Source organism: Synchiropus splendidus, chromosome 11, assembly GCF_027744825.2.
Source record: "Synchiropus splendidus isolate RoL2022-P1 chromosome 11, RoL_Sspl_1.0, whole genome shotgun sequence".
Lineage (NCBI taxonomy): Eukaryota > Metazoa > Chordata > Actinopteri > Syngnathiformes > Callionymidae > Synchiropus > Synchiropus splendidus.
In genome coordinates, this window is record NC_071344.1 from 9,504,551 (window position 1) to 9,525,977 (window position 21,427).

The 21,427-nt window shown below is 40.0% G+C and overlaps 1 protein-coding gene across 7 annotated transcripts in view; it reads right to left on the reverse strand.

The window, feature by feature from the left end:
• The window catches only part of enox2 (ecto-NOX disulfide-thiol exchanger 2), a 149,243-nt gene that overhangs the window by 59,111 nt on the left and 68,705 nt on the right, over positions 1–21,427 (reverse strand). For all 7 annotated transcript variants that reach the window (XM_053878319.1, XM_053878317.1, XM_053878314.1 and 4 more), the window contains one exon: positions 2,186–2,317. In XM_053878319.1, the coding sequence (XP_053734294.1) occupies positions 2,186–2,303 (118 nt within the window). In that variant the 5' untranslated portion in view covers positions 2,304–2,317. The remainder of the gene's footprint in view (positions 1–2,185; positions 2,318–21,427) is intronic.

The window sequence follows — 21,427 nt, forward strand, 5'->3', positions numbered from 1 at the left end:
ATCACCCCTTTGACTGCATGCATAGAGAGCAGTGTTTCAGAAGCATTTTCAATTGATGATCAACTAGACCTCACGCTCTGTGTGAAAGAGGATATTAGACAGATCGTCATCCAACTGTTGAACTGGGACTGACAGATCAATGTGAAAGATCCAAACAGGAAAAGGTCAATGATGGAGTAAACACACATAAGACATTTTTCAATTAACATCTTGTTTACCAATGGAGGCACCTTTGGAGATGAGTCGAAATTCTGTTGGCCATCTATATACAGTTCAGGATGGAGCCATTATATTGACAACGCTATCCAAATAGTCTTGTGTTCGTGAGCAAACTGAGGATAAAAAAAAAAAATCTGCTTGAATATTCAGCCTTGTGGCAGCTCTCTATTTCCAAGGTCCTCTTTGATAAAGGCCAAAATAGACTGAGGACTGCCAGACGTCTGTGACGACTGCATCTTCCGTTGCTACTCTCACTCGGTCTTCCTGTCATTTTGCTAAATCATCACTGAATTCACTAGTGACTGTCACGATCAAACAAACATCTTTTTAATAGACACATGAAGAGGATCCAGGTTGCCTTGATGTTCACATCAGCCACACTTGTCAGCAGCACTAGCACGATTTTTGTGGCCCTTAACTGCAATATTTGTCAAGTAACATAACATGCCACTTTTCGAGAGAGGCCAACGTATATGAGTGGGCTATGCCGACAAGTTCATGTCCTTCTGTTTGTCAAATGACTAGTCATAATTTTAGTTGTTTCCAAGACCTTCCCAACAGAAAGTTTAAGATGTGTATCGGGGTTTTACTTATTTTGACTAACTTGCCTTTGACCTATTATCATTAATCGTTTTTACACACCCAGATATGGCTGATCCATTTATTTCTAGCAAAAGTGAGGGATGCTGACACTCCAGTTCAGTAGCCATTAATGCCAACCATGATTTCTCATTGTGTTGGTTGCTGTTATATTACGTTTCGGGAAACCTCATCTTGTAAGCAGGAAATGGGTTACACCGATGCACTCAATGGAGCTGAGCTCTTTATTTTGGAACCAAAAAACGTAGATTTCATCGCTTTCTTGTCTGAATGGGATGGCGTTGTTTCATTTGTCATCTTCTCTGGCAGAAAAGAATCAGAAAAAAAGATTGCCTTTCGGGGAAGCTTGAATTGCTTTGCAAAGTTGTGTGCAATTTGACCTACTTGGCAATAGAAAAGTCAACTGTCGCGCATGTGAAATACACACCCACCATATCTGATGCAGAAATATCATGGAAACCTTTGTGTAAATGGAAATGCCAAACAATGGACCACAAAAACACCAGCTATTCAGCTGGTACCGAAGTGGGCTGGGAACAACAGCGTGCAATAAACAACTCTGCAATTAAAACCAAAAAATATGTGAGGAGACCTTGCTTCATTTCTCCTTGTTAAAACACAACATATCACCATACAAGTTGACACTATGAAGATGCTTCTAGCTTACTAATAGGAACAGCTGCAGCACTGAGTCATAGCAGCATTTATCAGGATACACCTGCATGCTAATGTGTTTTGTCTGGGTGTGTGCTTGTGCATGTGTGGTGAGCATCTCACTTTCATCTTGCTGACTCCAACACTCTTGTCTAGTCCAACATGCACATGTTCAAAGGCCAGTATGCCCATACTAGGAAATCAGCCTCATTTCCTCGGCTGTCAGACATCGACTCAAACTCATATCATACAGGAGATATCGACATCTGTTTTCTACTCCTTGTCTTGAACCACAGTGTACTTAGAAAATCCCAAATGAATTTTGAAAAGGGATACGAATGACTGTTGACAGAGCCTAGAATTTTGCAGAATTCAACTTTTGAAAGCAGGTAAAAATAAATGACCCATCAAAACTTGAACAAAAATTGGAGGGTCAATAAGACAGTTACTTTAAATGCTTGAACCCTAAATTTAACATGAGGCAAAACAACTTCAAACTACTACCTACTACTACCAAAACTACCTACCTGTAGGCTACACATACAAACTGAATCCCTCTGACTTTGCCACTAAAATGCCCTTTAGAATTGAAAAAGCTAATTGAAAATGCTGAAGAGAAAGTGTACTATCATAACAAGCAACAAAAACAATTTAATTGCACACCCAACAAAAGAAACGAAACAAAAATGAAAATAGCGTATCAGCATCATACCTGGTAGAAGCGGCTGTCCTGTCATACCAATAGGAGGCATTGCCATGTTGTTCATTGCAGCAGCCCAATGGTTTGGGTCAGACATGGGCATCGTAATCGAGTTGGAATCCATGGCCATATTATGGATCGCCTCTGGCAAAGAGAAAAAACACAACAAAACAAAACAGAGAGAGAGGGATCAGCAACATATTTATGAGCCCAGTGCCAGATTATATTCAAGGTCTTAAAAATACAGCTGACTGTAACTGATGAAACACATTTTAGTTAGGAGTGGTATTTAAATAGTTCCACTATCCACCTGACTATCATTCTTTTCTAAGCAGCGATAAAGAGTTTCATTGCAAAATATAGCTCTACCTGAATGAGAATTGAAAGTAACTGTCTTTATCATTTTAACCACGATCACTGACTGGACCATTGACTGTATTTTGCAAAAAGTTGGGGCTGTAATTTTCCATCAGTGCAGTAGAAAACAGATGTGATGCCATTTCCAAACTACTTAACCTTGGAAAGCCTGAAAGACCTCCACAAACACGCATCTTTTTAAAATCAACCACCCAAGACCAGATGTTTTGAATAAGAAACAACACCACATGAGTATGAAGCAGACACAGTGGTGAAAATCAACTGCAGTGCAAATGTCTGTCTCTGACTGGCCTTTAAATCTGCTGCTGCGGTTGACCTCTTTCTGTCTGACAGACCTGTGACTGCTGGCTGCGCTGCGCTCCACTAATGCCAAACACAACGCCGTTGTTAATGAGATGTGCTGCATCCTGGCTCCTCTTCACGCTTTTGCTGCTCTGTGGAACAGTGAGTCAACGGAGCTACCTGGTCTGTCTCAACAGAACTGGCTGCCTTGCTAGTCAGGATGTCCAGACACACCCAGAGGTTTGGAATTTTGTTGTTTGTCTCTTCGCCTTTCTCTCTGACCGGCTAATTTCCGAGCTGTTGCTGTCACAGTGCGAGTCTGGAAAAAGCTCCCAACAGACGGAAGACGGAAACAGACTCCAAAAAAATGCTCAACTAATGAACTTGGGACCATTTTGAGGTCTTAATAAGCTCAAGAAGAGTAGTTTTATTAAACTTAATGCCAACCTAATCCTGATTTGTTGCATTATCTCTGGCTTTAAATTTCACCTCTTTGAGCTGTCATTTTGTTCTGTCTTCATGGTCCAGCACTCACTGTAATGTACTGTACACTTACACAGCGAAGCCTGAACAGTTTCATAAAACTAGCAACAACCTGATTCAATGCCGTCTCGACACAAGACCTGCGCCAAACAATGAGTTAATGAAGTACATTTTACTTCTCACAAGTAAAGGTGTTTTGGGAGGGATACTAGTCCAGGTGGACTGAAAATCAATGATGTGATCAAGAACTTATTTCACTGAACAACATCAGCTCATCACAGAGAGCATCACGTCACAGCATGGATTAAAATGTACCAGATGTGAGATGAAAGAAAAGAACCTTTGAGATAGTGACTGATAACTGTGAGTAATCTGTGCTGTTTTCCAGATGACCAGTAATGAATACCATGACAGATATACACTAAAGCTCTGCCATTTCATTAGCTACACTCATGGCAAGAAGTAGGACGCCAACAGATTGATTTAGACCCAGACGTGGTTTACATTCTTAAAAAGGTTGTGTTGTCCAACACACTGGGTGTGTGTTGTGATCACCTGATCAGCTCAAGCACATTCATGCACATGGTTCGTATCAAGTGTAGTGCTCTGTATAAACCATCTAAAAACAAGGGAATCCAAAGATCTTTGTTGATTTTTCAGCGCATAAGGTCAAGGTTGGTTACAGATTACAGCCAAAATGATAACCATGATTATTTGAATCCGCATTGTAATCACAATTTTCATGATGCCAAGGAAAACATCAGCAAATGCGCAAAACAAAACTTTAAATATGGATGAATGATAATGAATAAAAAATAAATAAATAAGCTGCTCAATAATTTAGCATTCCCAAGGACTAAGACTCTATGCCATTACAGAGTCAAGTCACAAACTGCAACTCAGTAGAAACAACTACAGACTACAGGGTCAAGAACCATTCTAGTGTCCCTCTGTTTCCCCCTGGCATATGGTGCTAGCATAACCATTTAGCCAGCGATTTTGCAAGTATGAACGTGACTAATAATGTGGAGCCAGAGTTGTTCAGGTGGGCTTGGGAATCTCGTGAGCCAGGATTTATATTCATTTTCTCACCGTCTTCAGAGAAGTGGGTGGATCATGTGTCAATGAGTAACAGGTCTCAGTCAGACAATGTGAAAATTAGATTTTCCTTCAAATGACAAATGACGTACTTCCACAACTAAAAGAGATCATTCATGACACTTGATTTTAATATAAGCATTGCAGTTTAATATTTTACAGTTTCAGGCGCGTCTTGTATTCAATTTATAAGCCAGCAGTTCACACACCCACCATATGACAAAACAATAACAGAATCAATAAAACCCATCAATTCCTAATACAACACATGAGCGACCCACTGTTTTTGTGTACAAAGAAAAATCTATTGTTGGCTTTCTTCTATAGTCTGCTAGTGTCTATAGATTCTGCATTGACACAACTGTCAACTACCGCATCATGCTTTTGAGACACACACAACCAGAGAATCAATTCTTGCTTTTCAGACCTGCTGCTGTGTCTGCCAGTCACTGAGGGCTTTTGGTTTCAGCAGACTGTGACCTAAGGGCCAGGAGTCGAGTCTGAACTCACATAAAAAAAAGGCTGACCTTCATCAATGTATAGACACATGGAAGTCTTTAAAGAAACACACACAAACTAAGTACTTGAATGAAATCATAAACAGGACAGACCGGAGACAGGAATTTCCACACGCCACCACAGATGCACTCTACAATTCCAACACAAAGTGTTGGAAAGCACGGCTAACAATAACATGAAGAGGATGATTTTCAGCTGTCGGGTGTTTGTCCCTCTATCCAGAAACAATTGTCAGATCTGATTATGGGTAATCAACTAAATATGAATGGATCATAACCAACAAAGAAAGCATGACTCAACGATCCAAATGTAGAATTTCCAGGATTATGAGATAACACCGTGGTAAAGCTACTTGACTGATAGCCCAGCTGGGCAACAGGGCACTTTTATTTTTGGAGCATAAATAAAACAACTAATTCATTCATTTTAAACTACACTTTGAAATGGCAACAAGGAGAAATTGTCACAGTAGAGTAGCACTGTTGCAAGCTCGAAACAAGAATGTATACTCGTCCAGAAACACGAACTCCGAGTGAAAATCTGCCAAGAAGGGGAGCGAATCATGGAATCACACACATCCAACAGTGTCTGATGGTCGGCTCGGGTTCTCTGAAGTAGCTCTGCCAAATAAGCTCACCAAACTCCACAGGTCTGAGTGTGTCATGCGGTTCAGGTATCGAGTGATAGTTGAGCTGCTGAGTATGAGTTCCTCAGCAAGGATGTTAGATGGCGTTGCAATGATAGTTAAAAACGCCAGTCAGAATTCCTGTCCTTTTTTATGTTGTGTGATGTTGTAAACAGCAAAACAGTCAAACAATCCAAGTGACCATGTGAATTAGACAGAAGACATTGGATCTGAGGGAAGATTTCAACTGCACATCCTGGGTGCAATTGAACCAGCAAACATCAGGAAACACATACCAAATGAATGGAGACATCCAAAATGTTTTTTTTTTTTCCAGGGTAGATTGTTGACATATCTGCCTCGATATTGTAGGAGTATCACGTCATCATTATTATCATTCACGAGACTTTGTCAAGGCTATTTGTCATTTATAGTGCTTTAGATATTTTCGGATGTTAAGCTCTTGGATTGATGTCACCAGACATGGAAAAGAATGAACATAATTATGGGTAGTATTTACATTTGAAAAAGATGACAAATACCACTGAAGACATTCACTTCAAGTGGCGCTGCTCACAATGTCTGAGCATATCTTGAGCTGATATCCAAAATAGTAATTAAGGTATTTTGAATTAGATGAGGTGCTCACGGGCCCTCAGCTTTTTCCTGATACTATCTCAGCAGGTTATGGCCAGCTTTTAAGTTCCCACTAAGCTCCCCCATGAGACAGATAAGAAATTAAGCCATTTTAAGGACCATTGGCCGTAAGCCTCAACAGCAGGCGTGGAGTTGCAAGGGACCGTTTAGTTTTAAATGTGCACGGTTTTAACAGCTAACTACAGGTTGATTATGACCTCCAACTCCATCGAGGGTTAAAGCAAGATGAGAGGGCTGAGTGTCAAAGCGGTACACAGATTTTAAAAGCGGAAGATGACACTGAAAAGCTTAACACAAACGACAATTATACTGCAGTGGTGTGAAAAAGCATTCTTAATAACATTTTGTTGTGGACAAGACAGTGGGAAGGAGACTAAAAAGTGAATGTCAAAACGCAGGCAGTAAAAACACAATGGGAGAAATGCTGCCAATGACAAAAGGAATGCTTTATAGCATTGGGTGCCTTTCGACCTTATTCTTCTGCTGAATGCCGGGATGATTATGTTTGTCCAAGTGTGTTTCTGAGGAGGTGGTGGAGTTGAAAGACCACCTTCAAGCGAGTGGAATCGGGTAGTGTCAGGGACAGTTTTTCTGAGTACTAATAGCAGTTAGGTACAATTGAGACATTACATCAAGATAAATGTCAAACCCATTGAAATAAAAAAAAATAAAAAAATAAAAATCATACTATTCCTCTGAATTTTGCTATCCCAATATCGACATGATACAGTAAGCTCATTGTTTTCTAAATGTCTGCAGATAATGCACCAGAGATGGAACAAGAGCTAGTAAATGGAGGCTTTACATCTGCCACCACATCACCTTGGAATGACTTTAAAAAGGACATCAAAACAATCTTTTTAAAGACAGAGCTCTGACCGCTCAGTGTAGCTGCTTCCACTGAGTGGTAAAATTGTGACCAGCATGTTGCCTTTGATGACTGTTTTGCTTGTATTATATTGACCATGTCTCTAGCCAACGCGGACATCAGGTTTATCATGTGTTCATAGCAGACATTGACAAAAACCAATGAACACACATACTGCATGTGAGATTATTATCCAACATTAAACTGTGACTAGTTTAAAAGTTTGTTTAATTCCGTTGCATAGCTGAAGCTCACGCAGCCACACATCACCCAACAACAGTTCAATCTAGTTACTCGGTTAGATGCAGGCTAAAGACGCACATTTTTTGTATGCATGCATTTCGCAAATTATTATTTCTCGAACCTGCTGTTTTTCAAGCTCAATTTTTTCCAAAGTTTTGCTTTCGACGAGAGCAGATCAGACCAGTCAAAGCGCTTGTTGTGGACACGTCACATACCAAAACATTCAACATGGCGGAGTGCTAGATTGTGTTCATATCCCGGCACCCAGTTCTTTACCATCAAATACATGAAAACTAAAAAAATTATTTTAAAGATGGAGATTGAATATGATGGCAATGTGTGTCCAAGCAAGCTTCTAGCTTCTCTACGAGTTCTACTCAGCACTGGGTCACCATTGAAAGGAGGCTGAATACAAGCGTCCACCCACTCCATGTAAACAGAGGGAGCAGCTCTCTCGCTGACAAGGCAGAGGCCTGTGCAGCCATGCATTGGGCTCTCTGTGCCGTCAAGAGTAGCTTCCCTGCTCACAATGTTTCTTAAACACACGTCCCTCTTCCATATGAAACCTTTTTATCAGCCTCATTAAGTCAACTCCAGCAATATTCCATGTAAATTAAATCAATAATGAATTCAAAATAAGATGAAATTAAATGTCAATGTAAATTCCGTCCGTGATTCAGAGATCAAGGAAATCGTATTATTCAGTGTCACTTGCGTGATGTGAATGTTGTGTGTTTAATCACGACTCCCCCGAAAAGACAAAAGACAGGCAAGTCGATATTAGCATCTGAATTTTTGGCAATTTTGAGCAGTTTATTCGTATCGCCATCGGTGTGAAAAGGACTTTAAGTCGAGCTATTAACCGCATTATCCAGATCGTTCAGTCCGACAAAGAGAAATTCAAATTCGTCTCCAGTAGTCAGACCAAGCTGTTCACATGCAAAAGTCCAACAAATGCAATAATTGTTGCAGTCATTTCATATCAAAAATCAATATGACCCATTGCTACTGTTCTCCGAGCCCACCTTGTGTTTTAACATGACTCATTTACTTGCTGACTAATCCATTTCAATGGTGTCACTGGGACTTGTTCTGTCTTCACTAGCCATTTGTTGTAATAGTCAAGTGTACAAAGACAACAAAAACGTTTAGATCCTTAGAATTCTGACTTCGTGCTACTCCCTAAAACCAGCTCACAACAAGATGAATGGCGCCCTGAAGTATCTGCAGGGATTTTCCAGTTTCCCGCTGCTTTTGATTAACAAGTTCAGATTCCTATATTGGTCCCACAGTGGGGAGGTTCGACAAGTTAGAGATGCTTGTGATGACAGGAGCGATACAGATGTGTTAAATCACTTTGGCAATATTGTTTGAGCTACTTATGAACATATTATTTCTCTACATTAAGATAGAAAATACAAATTACATGCCCATAACTTCAACACTTTTCTGCATGAGAACCTCCTGGTTCTGGTCAAGAGGACTCTTCGGTTTAGTCACGTGTGTGTGACTCTCTCACACACAAATGTTAAATAATGCATGATGCCCTTCTCAATGTGTCTTTGATCGGTTAATTATGACAAAACTGATGGGGGTCCGGTGATTAGTGTGAGCAATGTGCCCCGCGTTTTCTCCTAGCACGTCTCATTTAGAGCCGGAAGAGAAAACAACAAAGAGAAAATGGAGAGATGATAGCAGTGGCCTGAGGACGACATGCCCCCACAGGGAGGAAACTACAGGAGAAACTCCCATTGCCATTTCCGCATGAGTCACCTCAATATATTTTTATAAATAAAAATGTTCACAAGGCACACAGGAATCCTGAAGAAAAAGCAACTACAAGGGCTAAGAAGATATGGACCATTATACACACTGCGGGCACCTTCACAATAAAAACAGAAGAAAAGAAGCTGTGACAAAGTCTGTGAGTAAAAAAAGCCCATTGTAGTTTACTATTTAGACTTTTGAAAAGTTGTTAAAAAAATAAAAATGTATTGTAATGATTCTTTGCGTTCCATAACTGTTTCTCTTCTCTCTATCTGGCGCAATAGTAACTACAATTAATATATTCACCAGCACCCCCAGACAGCTTTCTTGACTAAGATTAACAAACAAAATCAAGTGTTAATTTGTGCTATTCACCGGACTAAGAATTTGCTGCTGACTTGGATCGTAGAACTTCTGAGCCAATGACAACAAATGAGCCATACTTAAAATTTCCGCTCATAAACAATCTTCATTTATTTTGTCCTTGTAAGCATCTATTTTTGAACCAACAGAGCAGGGGTACTTGGTGTTGTATCTGTGTTGTCGAGAGGTTAACATCAGTTCCTGGACGGGATCGAGACTCTGCCATTTCTTATCGTGCCGAGGTGACAGACAGGAACAGATTACTCAGATAGCTGGTGGGGAGGCGCGAGGAAATTGAAGTGGGAGAGGCTGACTCCGACAGACCTGTGACCTTGTCACATTTATACTGGGACTTGAGATTTGTTAACATGAAAAAGGAGCAACACAGATTCAAATGTGGTTTATACCGAGTGTGCTCCTGCAAACTTGTGGACTGCACCATATGTGAGTTCATCAAGTCATAGGGTGTTTTATTGAAGGAAAACAAAAAAAAAAACCCCAAAAAACATCATCATCACACTGGTTTACATGAAAAGGGTGTTTCCACTCGGTAATTTAGCTGAATATGACTGAAATTTGCAGATTCTCAACCTTTTGCAGCTGCAGCTTGACCATCGCGGACGCCATATTTGTTTACCGACAAAATCTCACGGTTATCTCGTAAGTCGCAACACTCATGGTATGGAAAAGTGCTGTAATTGATGGGATGTCTGACGCTGATGACAGGAGGACAATGCCGATAAGTTCCAAACAATTGTTTAAAAACAAACTTGTAACCTTTTAATCTGAGGAGTATTTTGGCGTTTATTTTTGGCACAAAGTCTGCTTCCCCACTCCCAAGTGCTGTGCAGTGAACTGCACTGAAGGGCGGAGGGGTCACACACACTTGCCAAATGTGAGCAAAATAGCTTAACAGGGATCAAAATTCACATAGTTTCATTTATTTTATTAAGTGGCAAGCCTTAATTTCACAGCTTCTTTTTCTTTTTTTTGTTTTACAAAGCAAGTTGTGTGAGGCAACGACATGGCGTATCTGGAGGGGAATGGGTTGAGAATAGTGTTATGGGCTGAGGGTGGCGTTTTGGACGCCTGGTTTGAAAACTAAAATCCTGGTTGGGTACCCATGACATTTCTCCCTCCATCAGGTTTGTCTTTATGGTCAACCAATTCAAAAAGACTGAAACAAAACAGCATTTTCCACTGCTGCAGGAAGCAAATAGAAAACAAAGTTATAATCACCAGTCTTTACAGATCAAGAATGGAGTCTTTTGTCTTTCTGTCTTTTTAATGCAAAACCATCAGAAGGGTTGCTGTGACACGTCTCACATGAGACATGACAGTGATAACGACGTGATCATTACCCTCTGAACTATCCAGGTTAATGGCTACAAACTCAACACCAGGAAGAAAGAGCTAATGTCTTTCCTGGAGAACAGGGCACTAGAGCACGTCAGACAGAGAATGTCCCCTCCATTCTGATAGCACCATTGACACTTTTATATGGTTCGATAATAAAGGTGCCCTGGTGTCTGGGCAAACAACACATTAGGTTCTATTCTTATGTCTGGGCACACCCGGATGGTGGATGAAAAAAAACAAAAATCATTTAAACCCCAAAGCCTACTTTGTTGTTAGCCTGCCACAGAGGTGTTACGACAGCTATGACTAAACACATCCTATTAAACCACTGGAACGATCATCTCAAAAGGACATCACAAGTTATTTCCCGCAGATGAATATCTGTAGTTCGTCAGTTTTGTCCTGAATCATCTTTGCAGCGGGAAGAAAAACTCAGCAAGGAGTCCGAGTCTATAGTCTATTACAGGGGCTATTTATCTCAGCCTGAACAATGAAGGACGGCATTTTCACAAAATGCAACTTCTGCAGAACGCTGTGACCAAACACCTGCAGGAATTGGAGATGAAAGTCGCTAAAACCCATCGTTCATTTATGTAACATAGTATTTTATGTCATTTCAGAGCAGGTTTTTGGTTGTTTCTTTTAAGGAACTCATCATGGAAATGAAATGAAAAACGAACCGCAAGTATTTTCAAGTGCGGATGTGCGAACTCTAGACATCTGATCGATGATCAGGTGCATTAACATTTCATGGAGAATCCTGCTTTTCAATAATGAGAACAAAAATTGGAATCTCATTTGTATCCATTGTCGCGAAATATACAGAGACTTTCTGTTTAAATACAGCCTCTAAAATATTCAAATGAAACCATAAAAATGCTATTTTTAATTCACAATCTAGTGACAGAATATAAAAAGAATGATGTAGAACAACAACATATTGTTGAAAAATGCAAATATGCAGCCCAAAAGTTTTGAATAGAATGTCCCGTGGAGTTTCCGACGGTAACTTTTGTGTCTATTTCAGCAAAGACAGTGACCATTACATTAGGGGCACCATAATGAAAGACACAGTCGAGCGCAGTCATTTGAAAAGCTAATACATGTACATTAAAATGAATAATTGGATAAGTTGAAGTTGTCTCAAAACCAACAATTAATGTGGGACACCCATACGCCTCTGACAATGAAAAACATTCCTTCCAAATTCATCGACTACCAAAGCAACCAGGGCTCAATAAAACATCCTATTACTTTTAATAGAAAACTTAGCCGAGTCTATAAAAACAAACCTCATGATGAAAGTACCTCATTAAAAAAGTGCATTATTAGCAGCGGCAAGAGCAGCGTCTTCACGGCCAGTAATGACTGTGTACACTGCTCTGAATTTAGAAACGGACAGGATTAATTCATGTAAAACCTCAAACAACTATTCTGGAGCAAAACATGAATTATTATTTTCACAAATCAATCCTCTTTTAATAAGGGAACCTGAATGAGACAAGGCAGTCTGTTTTAAATAGGGGCCTCAGAACAATTAATAAAGCCACATGGAGTAAAGAGGTTAAATAAAGTAACACAAGAGGAGGGGGAGAACAATTTAATGTACAGTAAAAGGTTAAGGGATTTACATATATAGTACTACAAATAATAATGAGGACTACAAGTGGGGAAAATACCCACGGGGGCACTTGGAAATCTGGAGCGTTTGCTGTGGTCCAAACTCAATGTGGTTAAACACTATTTAATACAACAATTACTTGAACATGTAGGAAGAGTATTCCTCACAGACAGCACTTAGCAATGTGAATTTTGACACTGAAGCACGAGGAGCATGATATGGCCCTTCATTGCACCATGATCTTGTCAGCTTTACAAGGTTTCAAGCAGCAATGTCCATCTGTTAGCAATAAAACCCCATCACGTAATTACTCATCTTTTATTGCAACACGTGAATAGAATTCAGTCCCCTAACACTTGCCATCACTTGTCACAGGTGGTCATAATGATGTGGCTCATCTGAGTTTATTGTAATACACAGACTTTAATGATTGATCCATTTTCCAAGCAGCCCCTGGTACGAAGCATGTCCCACAGTGACAGCCAGCGAGATAACAGGAGACTAACAGCCCCAGAGACAATGCGAACCACCTCCCTAATATTTTGTTATGAAGTCATATGTTCCATCAGGCTCGCCAAAAACATTATAGATCACCTCAGCCGACACGTAATTGCAGCCTTCAGTGGAAAGGCGGTTTAATACTCGCTGCAGGGCTGCTGTCATTTTCCAAGTGGTTTTCAATTCTTCTTTACACCCTGACCCTCATCGCATTTTCCACAGCGAAGTGGTGAGAAAATGACACAGAAAGTGAATATTTACACAACCTGCAATTGACTGACCAAAGAGAGGCGGGGGGGCGGCTGTACCTCCAGTACTCAGGGGCTGCATTTTGTGTGTTTTGACATTTAAGACGAAACCACAATCATCTATGAGTAAGACCTAAATTGCACATTTTAATATTTTTCCATGATAAAAAGCAAGACTGTGATTCATGTCAAACTTGTGCATTTTATTTTTTTCTATACACAGCAAGAGTAACATATATTTGTTTTATATGGACTGTGCATGAGCCACTGTCCTGTGTATTTAAATACATTTATTGTAACCTAATATGAAATTACATTTTAAATTACATGTGCACAAATTTGGGGGGGTAGTGGTACACATACTTTCTGCATACATAGCTCAAATATTTTCAATTGTGTTCCCACATGGTCAACAAAGCAGACACACACTGCCAACCGATTCGTGTCACATATTTTGTGACACATGCACTACGGCACGGCCCGATAACGTAGTTGTAGACCAATGGAGGCTCACAACTGGCCGTACCACATGCAGCGGATCGCACAGCTCATTTTACACTCCTTAGATCCTTTAGAACCATCCTATCCACAGAGTATGTGTTCACACGGATGGAAGAGTGATGGTACCTAACACGAGAGCTGAGAGACACACAACAAACACAGAGTGAGCGAGGAGGCAGCAGTGCTGATGTTCTCTGCATTACAGGAATCTCTCTCCAAAAACTCACCTCCATCTCACTGTCACTAAAAATCTAAAAGCTTGAACTGTTATTGTTATTGAACCTAAGGTGCTTGTTGAGCCTGAGAAAGTATGTCACCTTTTTTCTTCAACATAAACCTGTTATTAAATTTCATTATTGAAAACTCAAGTTTGCAGCAATATTATTAATTATTTTATGCAATTCATTTTATTAACACTTCTTTTAGAATGTTATTTCAAAAGAAACCTGTTGTATTGAAAATGTACCAAACTGAAGTTTTACAAATGAGAACAGTGTTTTTGTGTACCTTGTATAACCCTGACATAAATACATTTTCCCACCACATACAATAATTGGTCACAAGTTTAACAAACTGAAGCGGTCTGGAAAAAAACATGTTAGTCAGGCTATGTAAACATGATGGTGAGTCAGTACTGGGCTTGTTAAAATAAACAGTCAGGAACACTTCTACAAAACCCTGGTTTGGATCCATTCATGCCCTTATTTAACTTTGACATTGAAACCCAAGCAGCCTATATTCACTTGAGCCACAACAACATGCCACAGTAAGTAACAGAAAAAGCAATTTAGGTGGTTTTATGAATCTGAAGCTACACTGGTTCTTTTAAGGCCAAGTTGTTCATGGATCAAATCCACAAGCTCAGGCATTCTAAATAAGTCATAATGTTTACAACAAAAATAGACTAAAACAAGGGTTTGTGCACTGGCTCAAGCTTACGCAAACACATTTACTAGGTCACAACCAGAATGGAGGGAAGTTTGGTGCAGGAAATTAAGAAGTTCTACGTACTTCTTGTTACTCTGAAGATGTAAATGTTTGTACTTTTTTTAAATAGGGAAATCACAAATGGGGAAAAGAAAGAAAAGAAAGCAGCACCATGTTAAGACTCAGCCAAACTTTAACAAGCAGAGCCACTTGGGAAAGGCTACAGCTGTGCAATATAAACTGTGCACATATGGGATGTGAAGGAAAAGAGCCAAACTCATTTTATTTCTTTAGGACAAAAAAAACAAAAACAATCTATGCTGGTAATAATTTGGGTGTTTTTCTGCACAACTGTTGATGGGGTTAACCTCTGATAGCCAAACAAGTCCCATTTTCAGTGGTGTCAGAACAAATCTGCTCCATAGCTCGGCAGAGATCGAAGTAGCCGAGTAGAGGCCCACACTGACGACAATCTTTCAAAACAAATCACTCGCAGAATTACTGAGAGAATTATTAAGACTGGATAACAAAAGCAGACATATTATAAGCCAATAATACCCTTACCCCCATTAGGTCTAAACATTTGAACACAGTGGCTTTAGAGCAGAAAATGATCATTGCGATGAGCCCAACTAGAAGCGAAAATCGGAATAAACAATAGGCTTAAACCCTAACTTAGTGAGTTGATCCGTTTAAGCTTGTTTTTTGGGGCCATTCCATCCAGTCTGTGTCTGGTTTTGCAGCCAGTCACCACCACTCATTCAAAATTGTTGTTTTAATACAGGACACAAATTGAATGTTTCTATTGATGCCTGAAGGACAACTTGACACACTCCAGCAGAAAAGCAAGCCTGAGAGCTCCTTCAAATCTGTTTTCTCCATTGCTTTGATGTTCAAATTGTCCAAATAACAGACTGAGGATTGAAGGTGAAAAACGGGGGAGAAAAAAAAGAGAGTCATTTTGTTGTGTTAAGGAGGATAACTGCTTTAAATCCCCGTTGTAGTGTCGCAAGTAGGTTTGTGCAGTTTGCGTTTCGGTGCAGAAATGTTGAGTTGACACTGACACAGTACTGGAAAGACAAGTTTAGCACCACAGTCTGGCGATGGAACTTTTCACTGGATTGTGGATTATGTTTATTATGTATTTATTGGGGAAAAAAAATCGCAAGTGCAGAAAACTGTCGAAGATAATTTTATATAATTATTAAGTTCGAAGTTCACACAACTGAAGGACAGTTTTGTTGCTGGTTGTTTGAACATGAATGCCGAGGATGAGACAAGCGGCTGTGCAATGTTTGTTCATAGCTTTTGCAAAGGGATTGCTTGAATCCGACCACTTAAGCAAAAAGAGTGAATGGATCCCGGTGAAAACAGTGGAGTTCACATCGACAGTAACTACAAGTAACTTCAGCCAGACAGAAGCATCTGGTGAGAGTTTAAAACAATCAGGAGACCATCTCACTTTCATCACCGCTAAGTTCATGACTACTCGGATGGAGGGTCAATCAAACCGCAGATGGTCAAACATGCGTGTGATAGCACGTCAAAAATATTCGCGGCACAATGACCGTCTATAGTTACATACATGATTCTGTGTGTCAAAACAGGAAAGTCCCTGCAAAATGAACTATTTCACGTTGACCTCATAGTCACAGAGTCAAATGAAACTCTGCAGCTGTGCACAGCCCAGATCTGCTCTGGATCCATCAGAACAGACGGGAAGTTAAATAAGGACTTTGCGGAGTATTAATTACAACAATGAAGGCTGAGAACACAATAGCAGAAAAAGCTCTTTATCAGCACTCGTGGATCCAGCCCAAGAGACGTGTGCCTGTATTTCGGCCAACAGTAACATCTGGTATATGGCCTGGAACATAAGTGGATCGAGAATATTTCAGAGGGAATAAATCTGCTGTATGTGGAGGACAATTAATCTTCATGACACGACTTCCCTGCAGGAACTGGAGATAAAACGCAATAGATGAGTTAATGAATGACAGGTACCTTGCAGCATCTCAAGGTTTGGGGCGGGATAGAGAAGTACCCCTCTGCGATCCCTCTTCAGTAATCAGCCCCCACTTTGTGCGCTCGATAATGAGAACATTAACACTGGGCCACAACGGAAATGCAATTGTGTTGGATTGAGGCTCAACGGTATTTGCAAATGCCATTCACACCTACAGGCTTTTTACTATTGAAGTCAAAATAATGAGCGGCTATCAACGGGGTGACCATGGTTTTCACCAGGACTGAAGTGCTGTGGAACCATCATGCACAAATTTATGCAAAATTTGTTTCAAATATTGGATATTCATTTCATTTTCATTACTGGATATTCAGCTCACCAACCTTGTCAAATGACAGACTTTATTTTCCATCCGAAAGTCGATACTGAAGGTCAACGGGTGTCAAGTCTAGTACATGAAAGAATCTGATCAGAACGTTTTCAAAATCAACTCTCTGTGAATTGCTCTTCAAATCTGACGGAGAAGCACAGGCCTCTTAAAGGGAAATGGAAAAGGGAAGAGCAAACAATTTGAGCATCGTCATGTCTATCGTTCTAGGTTTAAGACTCAGCAGCTGACTCAGGAGTTCAGCTGCAAATGATGAACTAGGAGACTGTGTTGACATATGATGCTAACAATACTGTATGAAGTGGGGTACATACATACAAGACCTGAAAATAGTGTTTTATTTGAGACCCCGCACCTGAAAGACAAGTCATAAAATCCAGTAACACAAGCACTGCTTGCAGAACAAATGTAAACATCACAAATTCCGGCCGGTGTTGTGCGTATGAACCCCTCATTTGGCACCAATGGTGGCAATTTGAAGACTAGTATTTGATGCTCTCATTTAACACACACTGTAAGCCAATTTTATAATTTGCTTAAAGACCAAAAACAAATTTGATAATTCACTGAAATCCAAAGAAAAGTGTTTATTGTTGTGCGTTCAGACAAACATCAGTATGAGGGGAATTCAAGCATAAATAAAAGGAACATGTCTGAATCTATTGTCGCCGTAATGTATTTATATCAGTGTATTTCACCAAGTTATAAAGGAAATCCAAGCTATAAGCAACCTGGTCCTGAATTTAGCCCTGTCCACACACAATCCCCATAGCTGTCATCTCCTACTGCTGCTGCTGACTAGTGCAACTACTGACAGCCTCTTATCAGTAGCTGCCATTTACAACACAGGAATCTTATCAGTAGCAGACAATTAGAACCGGAGGAGTTGATGTGATAAAATGTCAACAGCTCAGTGAACCTGCCAAATGTGCTTTTTCCGACCACGCCTCCTCTTCCAGGCAGCTTTCGTCGAGCCTGCTGTCACAGCAGCAACTGCTCTGGCAATATTGTGACAAGAAAAGCTAGGTGGTATGGGTTGAAAAATTGAGCCGACATACAATGACTCTACACTTTAAAATTACCAGTCTTGTGACATTTTGTGCCAAGAAAAGAGAAAATATTCTTTTACTCATGGGTTGGAATTATGGCTGGCGCTGAGAAAGAGACATTAATTTGGGTGAAAACTGAGAACGGGTTTCCAGTTTGGGTAAGCCGAATAACTTTCCTCCTCCACTTGGATGACAGAATGTCAACAGAACTCACCCTCATAAGCAGCTGTTCAGCCTCATCCACAAGGATTTAATGACCTGCTTCTGCAACTCTTTCCCACGGTGTAGGGAAACCCGAATTGCAACAGTCTACAACTATGTTGCATAATATTATATCTATATGCACAAAAATAAGCAAAAAACATTTGAAAAAATTAATTCAAACAAGTTGATGCTCCATGAAAATTGGTATATAGAAACACAAAGAAGAATCAATACTAGAAATTTACTTAAAAATAGTTAAAAAAATTTTAATTTCATACAAATTTGTAAAATAAAAACCCGGCAATTGCTCACCCAAACTGTTCTTTCCTGGCATTAAGTATTTTACTTCATGTATTATGTATCATGTACCATATCATGTACATCTGAGAGCATGGGCGGCAATTTCAAAATTCTAACTCCTAAAATAGTGTCTTCCTCGTATTCAGATTTCATTGGTTTTATCCTTTCCTGGTCTGCCAAGTCACATTGTGACTGGTCCGCTACGCAGCCACACTTCCGTCACTGTCCATTAAGAGAGGTATCGTTGGTCATAAAGCTAATGGAGTCCAACAATGGCGTGGCCTGATGTTAAATCGCACACACAACATCTTAAGCGACACTGACCTCCACAGTCTGAGAACATTGAACTACTCATGGTCTGGAACCGCTTCCACAGAAGCTCAGGCGCAGCATTATTGTACAATTCCATGTCGAAATAAGGCTTGAGAAATACGTCCAAGCCAGTGCAGGAAAACAAAGGTGGCGACTGAATCAAAACAATAATGTGCTGAAGTCATTAAGAGAGAGAAAGGTGAGGAAAGAAACATCAATTGCTGATAAAGTGCACTGGTGAAGCAAACATCATCAGAAGGCAGCGAAGATCCGCATAATCACTGGCGAGGGACACAAAGGTAATTTCTTTTCTCTATTATGAGGAATATTTAATTGGCTTAAATCCCAATCGCCCTCTACTGTCAATTTTCATTCAGGGGGAACGACAATAACCACTCTGCATCGATAAGTCAAACGAACAAACAGTTGTGAGTGGACTAATGAAAAAGTGTCAAAGCGAATATATTAATTTACAAACCCCTGCATCCACCAATAAGCAACCAGGAACAGCAGCATGTGGCAGACAATATGTGGCTTCATTCTCTTTGTTATCATAGGCTGCAATATTTGCCCTGAAATAGAAATGGCGCCCACTCCAACGTTTCAATGCCAATGTTTGGAAGCAAAATCTGGAGTATGCACATAACAAGGTCCACAGCAATCTGGAGTTCAATTTTTTGGCTACTAATTTTATTAGTTATTGCAAGGTTTCTTTTAAAAACCTACCATCAAGTCTTGCTTCAAGAACAAAATAAATCACAAGCCAGCTTGTCTTGCGTCTTGAACAATACTAAACTTCACTAACCTGAGAACAACAACCCTATTTGCGACACACTGTTGATGTCATCTATTCATTCCGTAGTGCAGAGCTTTTCAATGCAGGTTACGCTCATGGCCCAGAACCTGTGTAATCATGTAACCCAGAAGCTCAGATGAGCTTGAAACTCTGTCATCCAGTGCCTCTGCCCACGCTAACACAATGTGAATATTATTTGCGAAGACAAGAGCCAGGAGAAAGGGAGGGAGGCTGTGAATAAAATAAGGAGAAGCAGCAGCAGGATCCAGAGAAGTGCAAGTTATTTTTAGAGAAGGAGCTTACTTAGCATATAATTAGACATAGGTAGCACATGGTCCTTCTTAAAGGCTTCACAGAAGAGATGGGGAAAAAAGACAATACCTTCAGAGATGTAAGTGTGGTCCTAGTTTATGTTGTATTTTTTCATGACACAGTTGCACAATAGGTGAAGCACAGTCAATAATGTATCATGAAGCAAGTGAGGTGGAGGGGAAATCATTTCAGCAGTGGATTTAGCACAAAACCTTGAGACAAGTAATAACGGTGAATTGTCAAATGTTGTCAGAAAAAAAAAAAATTCTGAATGAAATTTATTATAGATTTTTTTTCCAGCTTAGGCCTCTACTCCTCACTCTTATCCGTTGGGCTACCTGATAAAAAAATCAATAAAAATAATCATAATAAATATATATAAATATTCTTGTTCAAGGTATTAACGAAATAAAGGTCACAACAAGCCAAAATGAGGAACAACGTGAAAACGTGAATTATTTAGATCAACCATACTTGAGGCCCTAGCAAGATATGGTGAAGTGGAAAGAGATCCCTGTCCGCAGCACTCACAAGGAAGCAGGGGAGTTAAATTAAATGTGATTGTGGAGAGAAATGGAAAAAGCAATAGTGGATAACGGCTGAAGCCCAATGTTATTCCCCAGAGTGATGATCATCTGCGGAGTAAATACAAGCTCAGACTTAAGACCTTCGCCACAATGACATGGATCAGAGTCCATTGCTTGTGATTGCGATCAAATGGCAGTATTACAGTGTAGCAATTCCTTTAATCTACTTAAAATAGCAAGCGCCTGAAGCAGTGTACATTTTGTTTACAGTTGCGTAGTCGCAAGCAAAAAACATGGGCAAGAGGGTCTAAAGTGAGTAATACTGATGTGTTGATTTTTTTTTCCACATGCAGTTGAATGGGAAGTCCGCGATTTAAACAAGGTTCAATGGCGATCATGTGCAAGAAGGAGGGAAGCAACTGATCCCAATAATCTAATATCCTCGGATCATTCGAGTTCAAGTTGACTCCAGTACATTGAAAACATTTTTAAGGCAAGATTCTGTGCAAACTAACTACTGCCAAGAGTTTGAAATACTGTTGTCAATCTTTCTAAAAAAACAAACAAGTGTAATGAAAAATGTAACACAAAGAAGTGCTCACAGAAAAGCTTGATTTATTCGGGTTAACAATTTATCAAGGCTTTTGTCACTTTTTCAAGACGAGGCACTTGAGAATTGAAGGCAATACCATTTGAAAACGAATACATTGAATGCCAGTATCTATCACCGGCTGCAATAGAATTATGTAAATGAAATGAAAATCATCACAAGAGCCTATTGTCTATTACAAATCATTCCTAATGCCACATAGACTTTGATCTAGGGATGCTGCGATCGATCAGCCACGGACGCTATCACCATGATCGGTGATCACCACCTGTCATTGCGGATCACAACAACTGATCACGTGTGATAGCTGCCGCTCTAATGAAGCCCCGCTGGTTGTGACGTGTCTGCTCCTC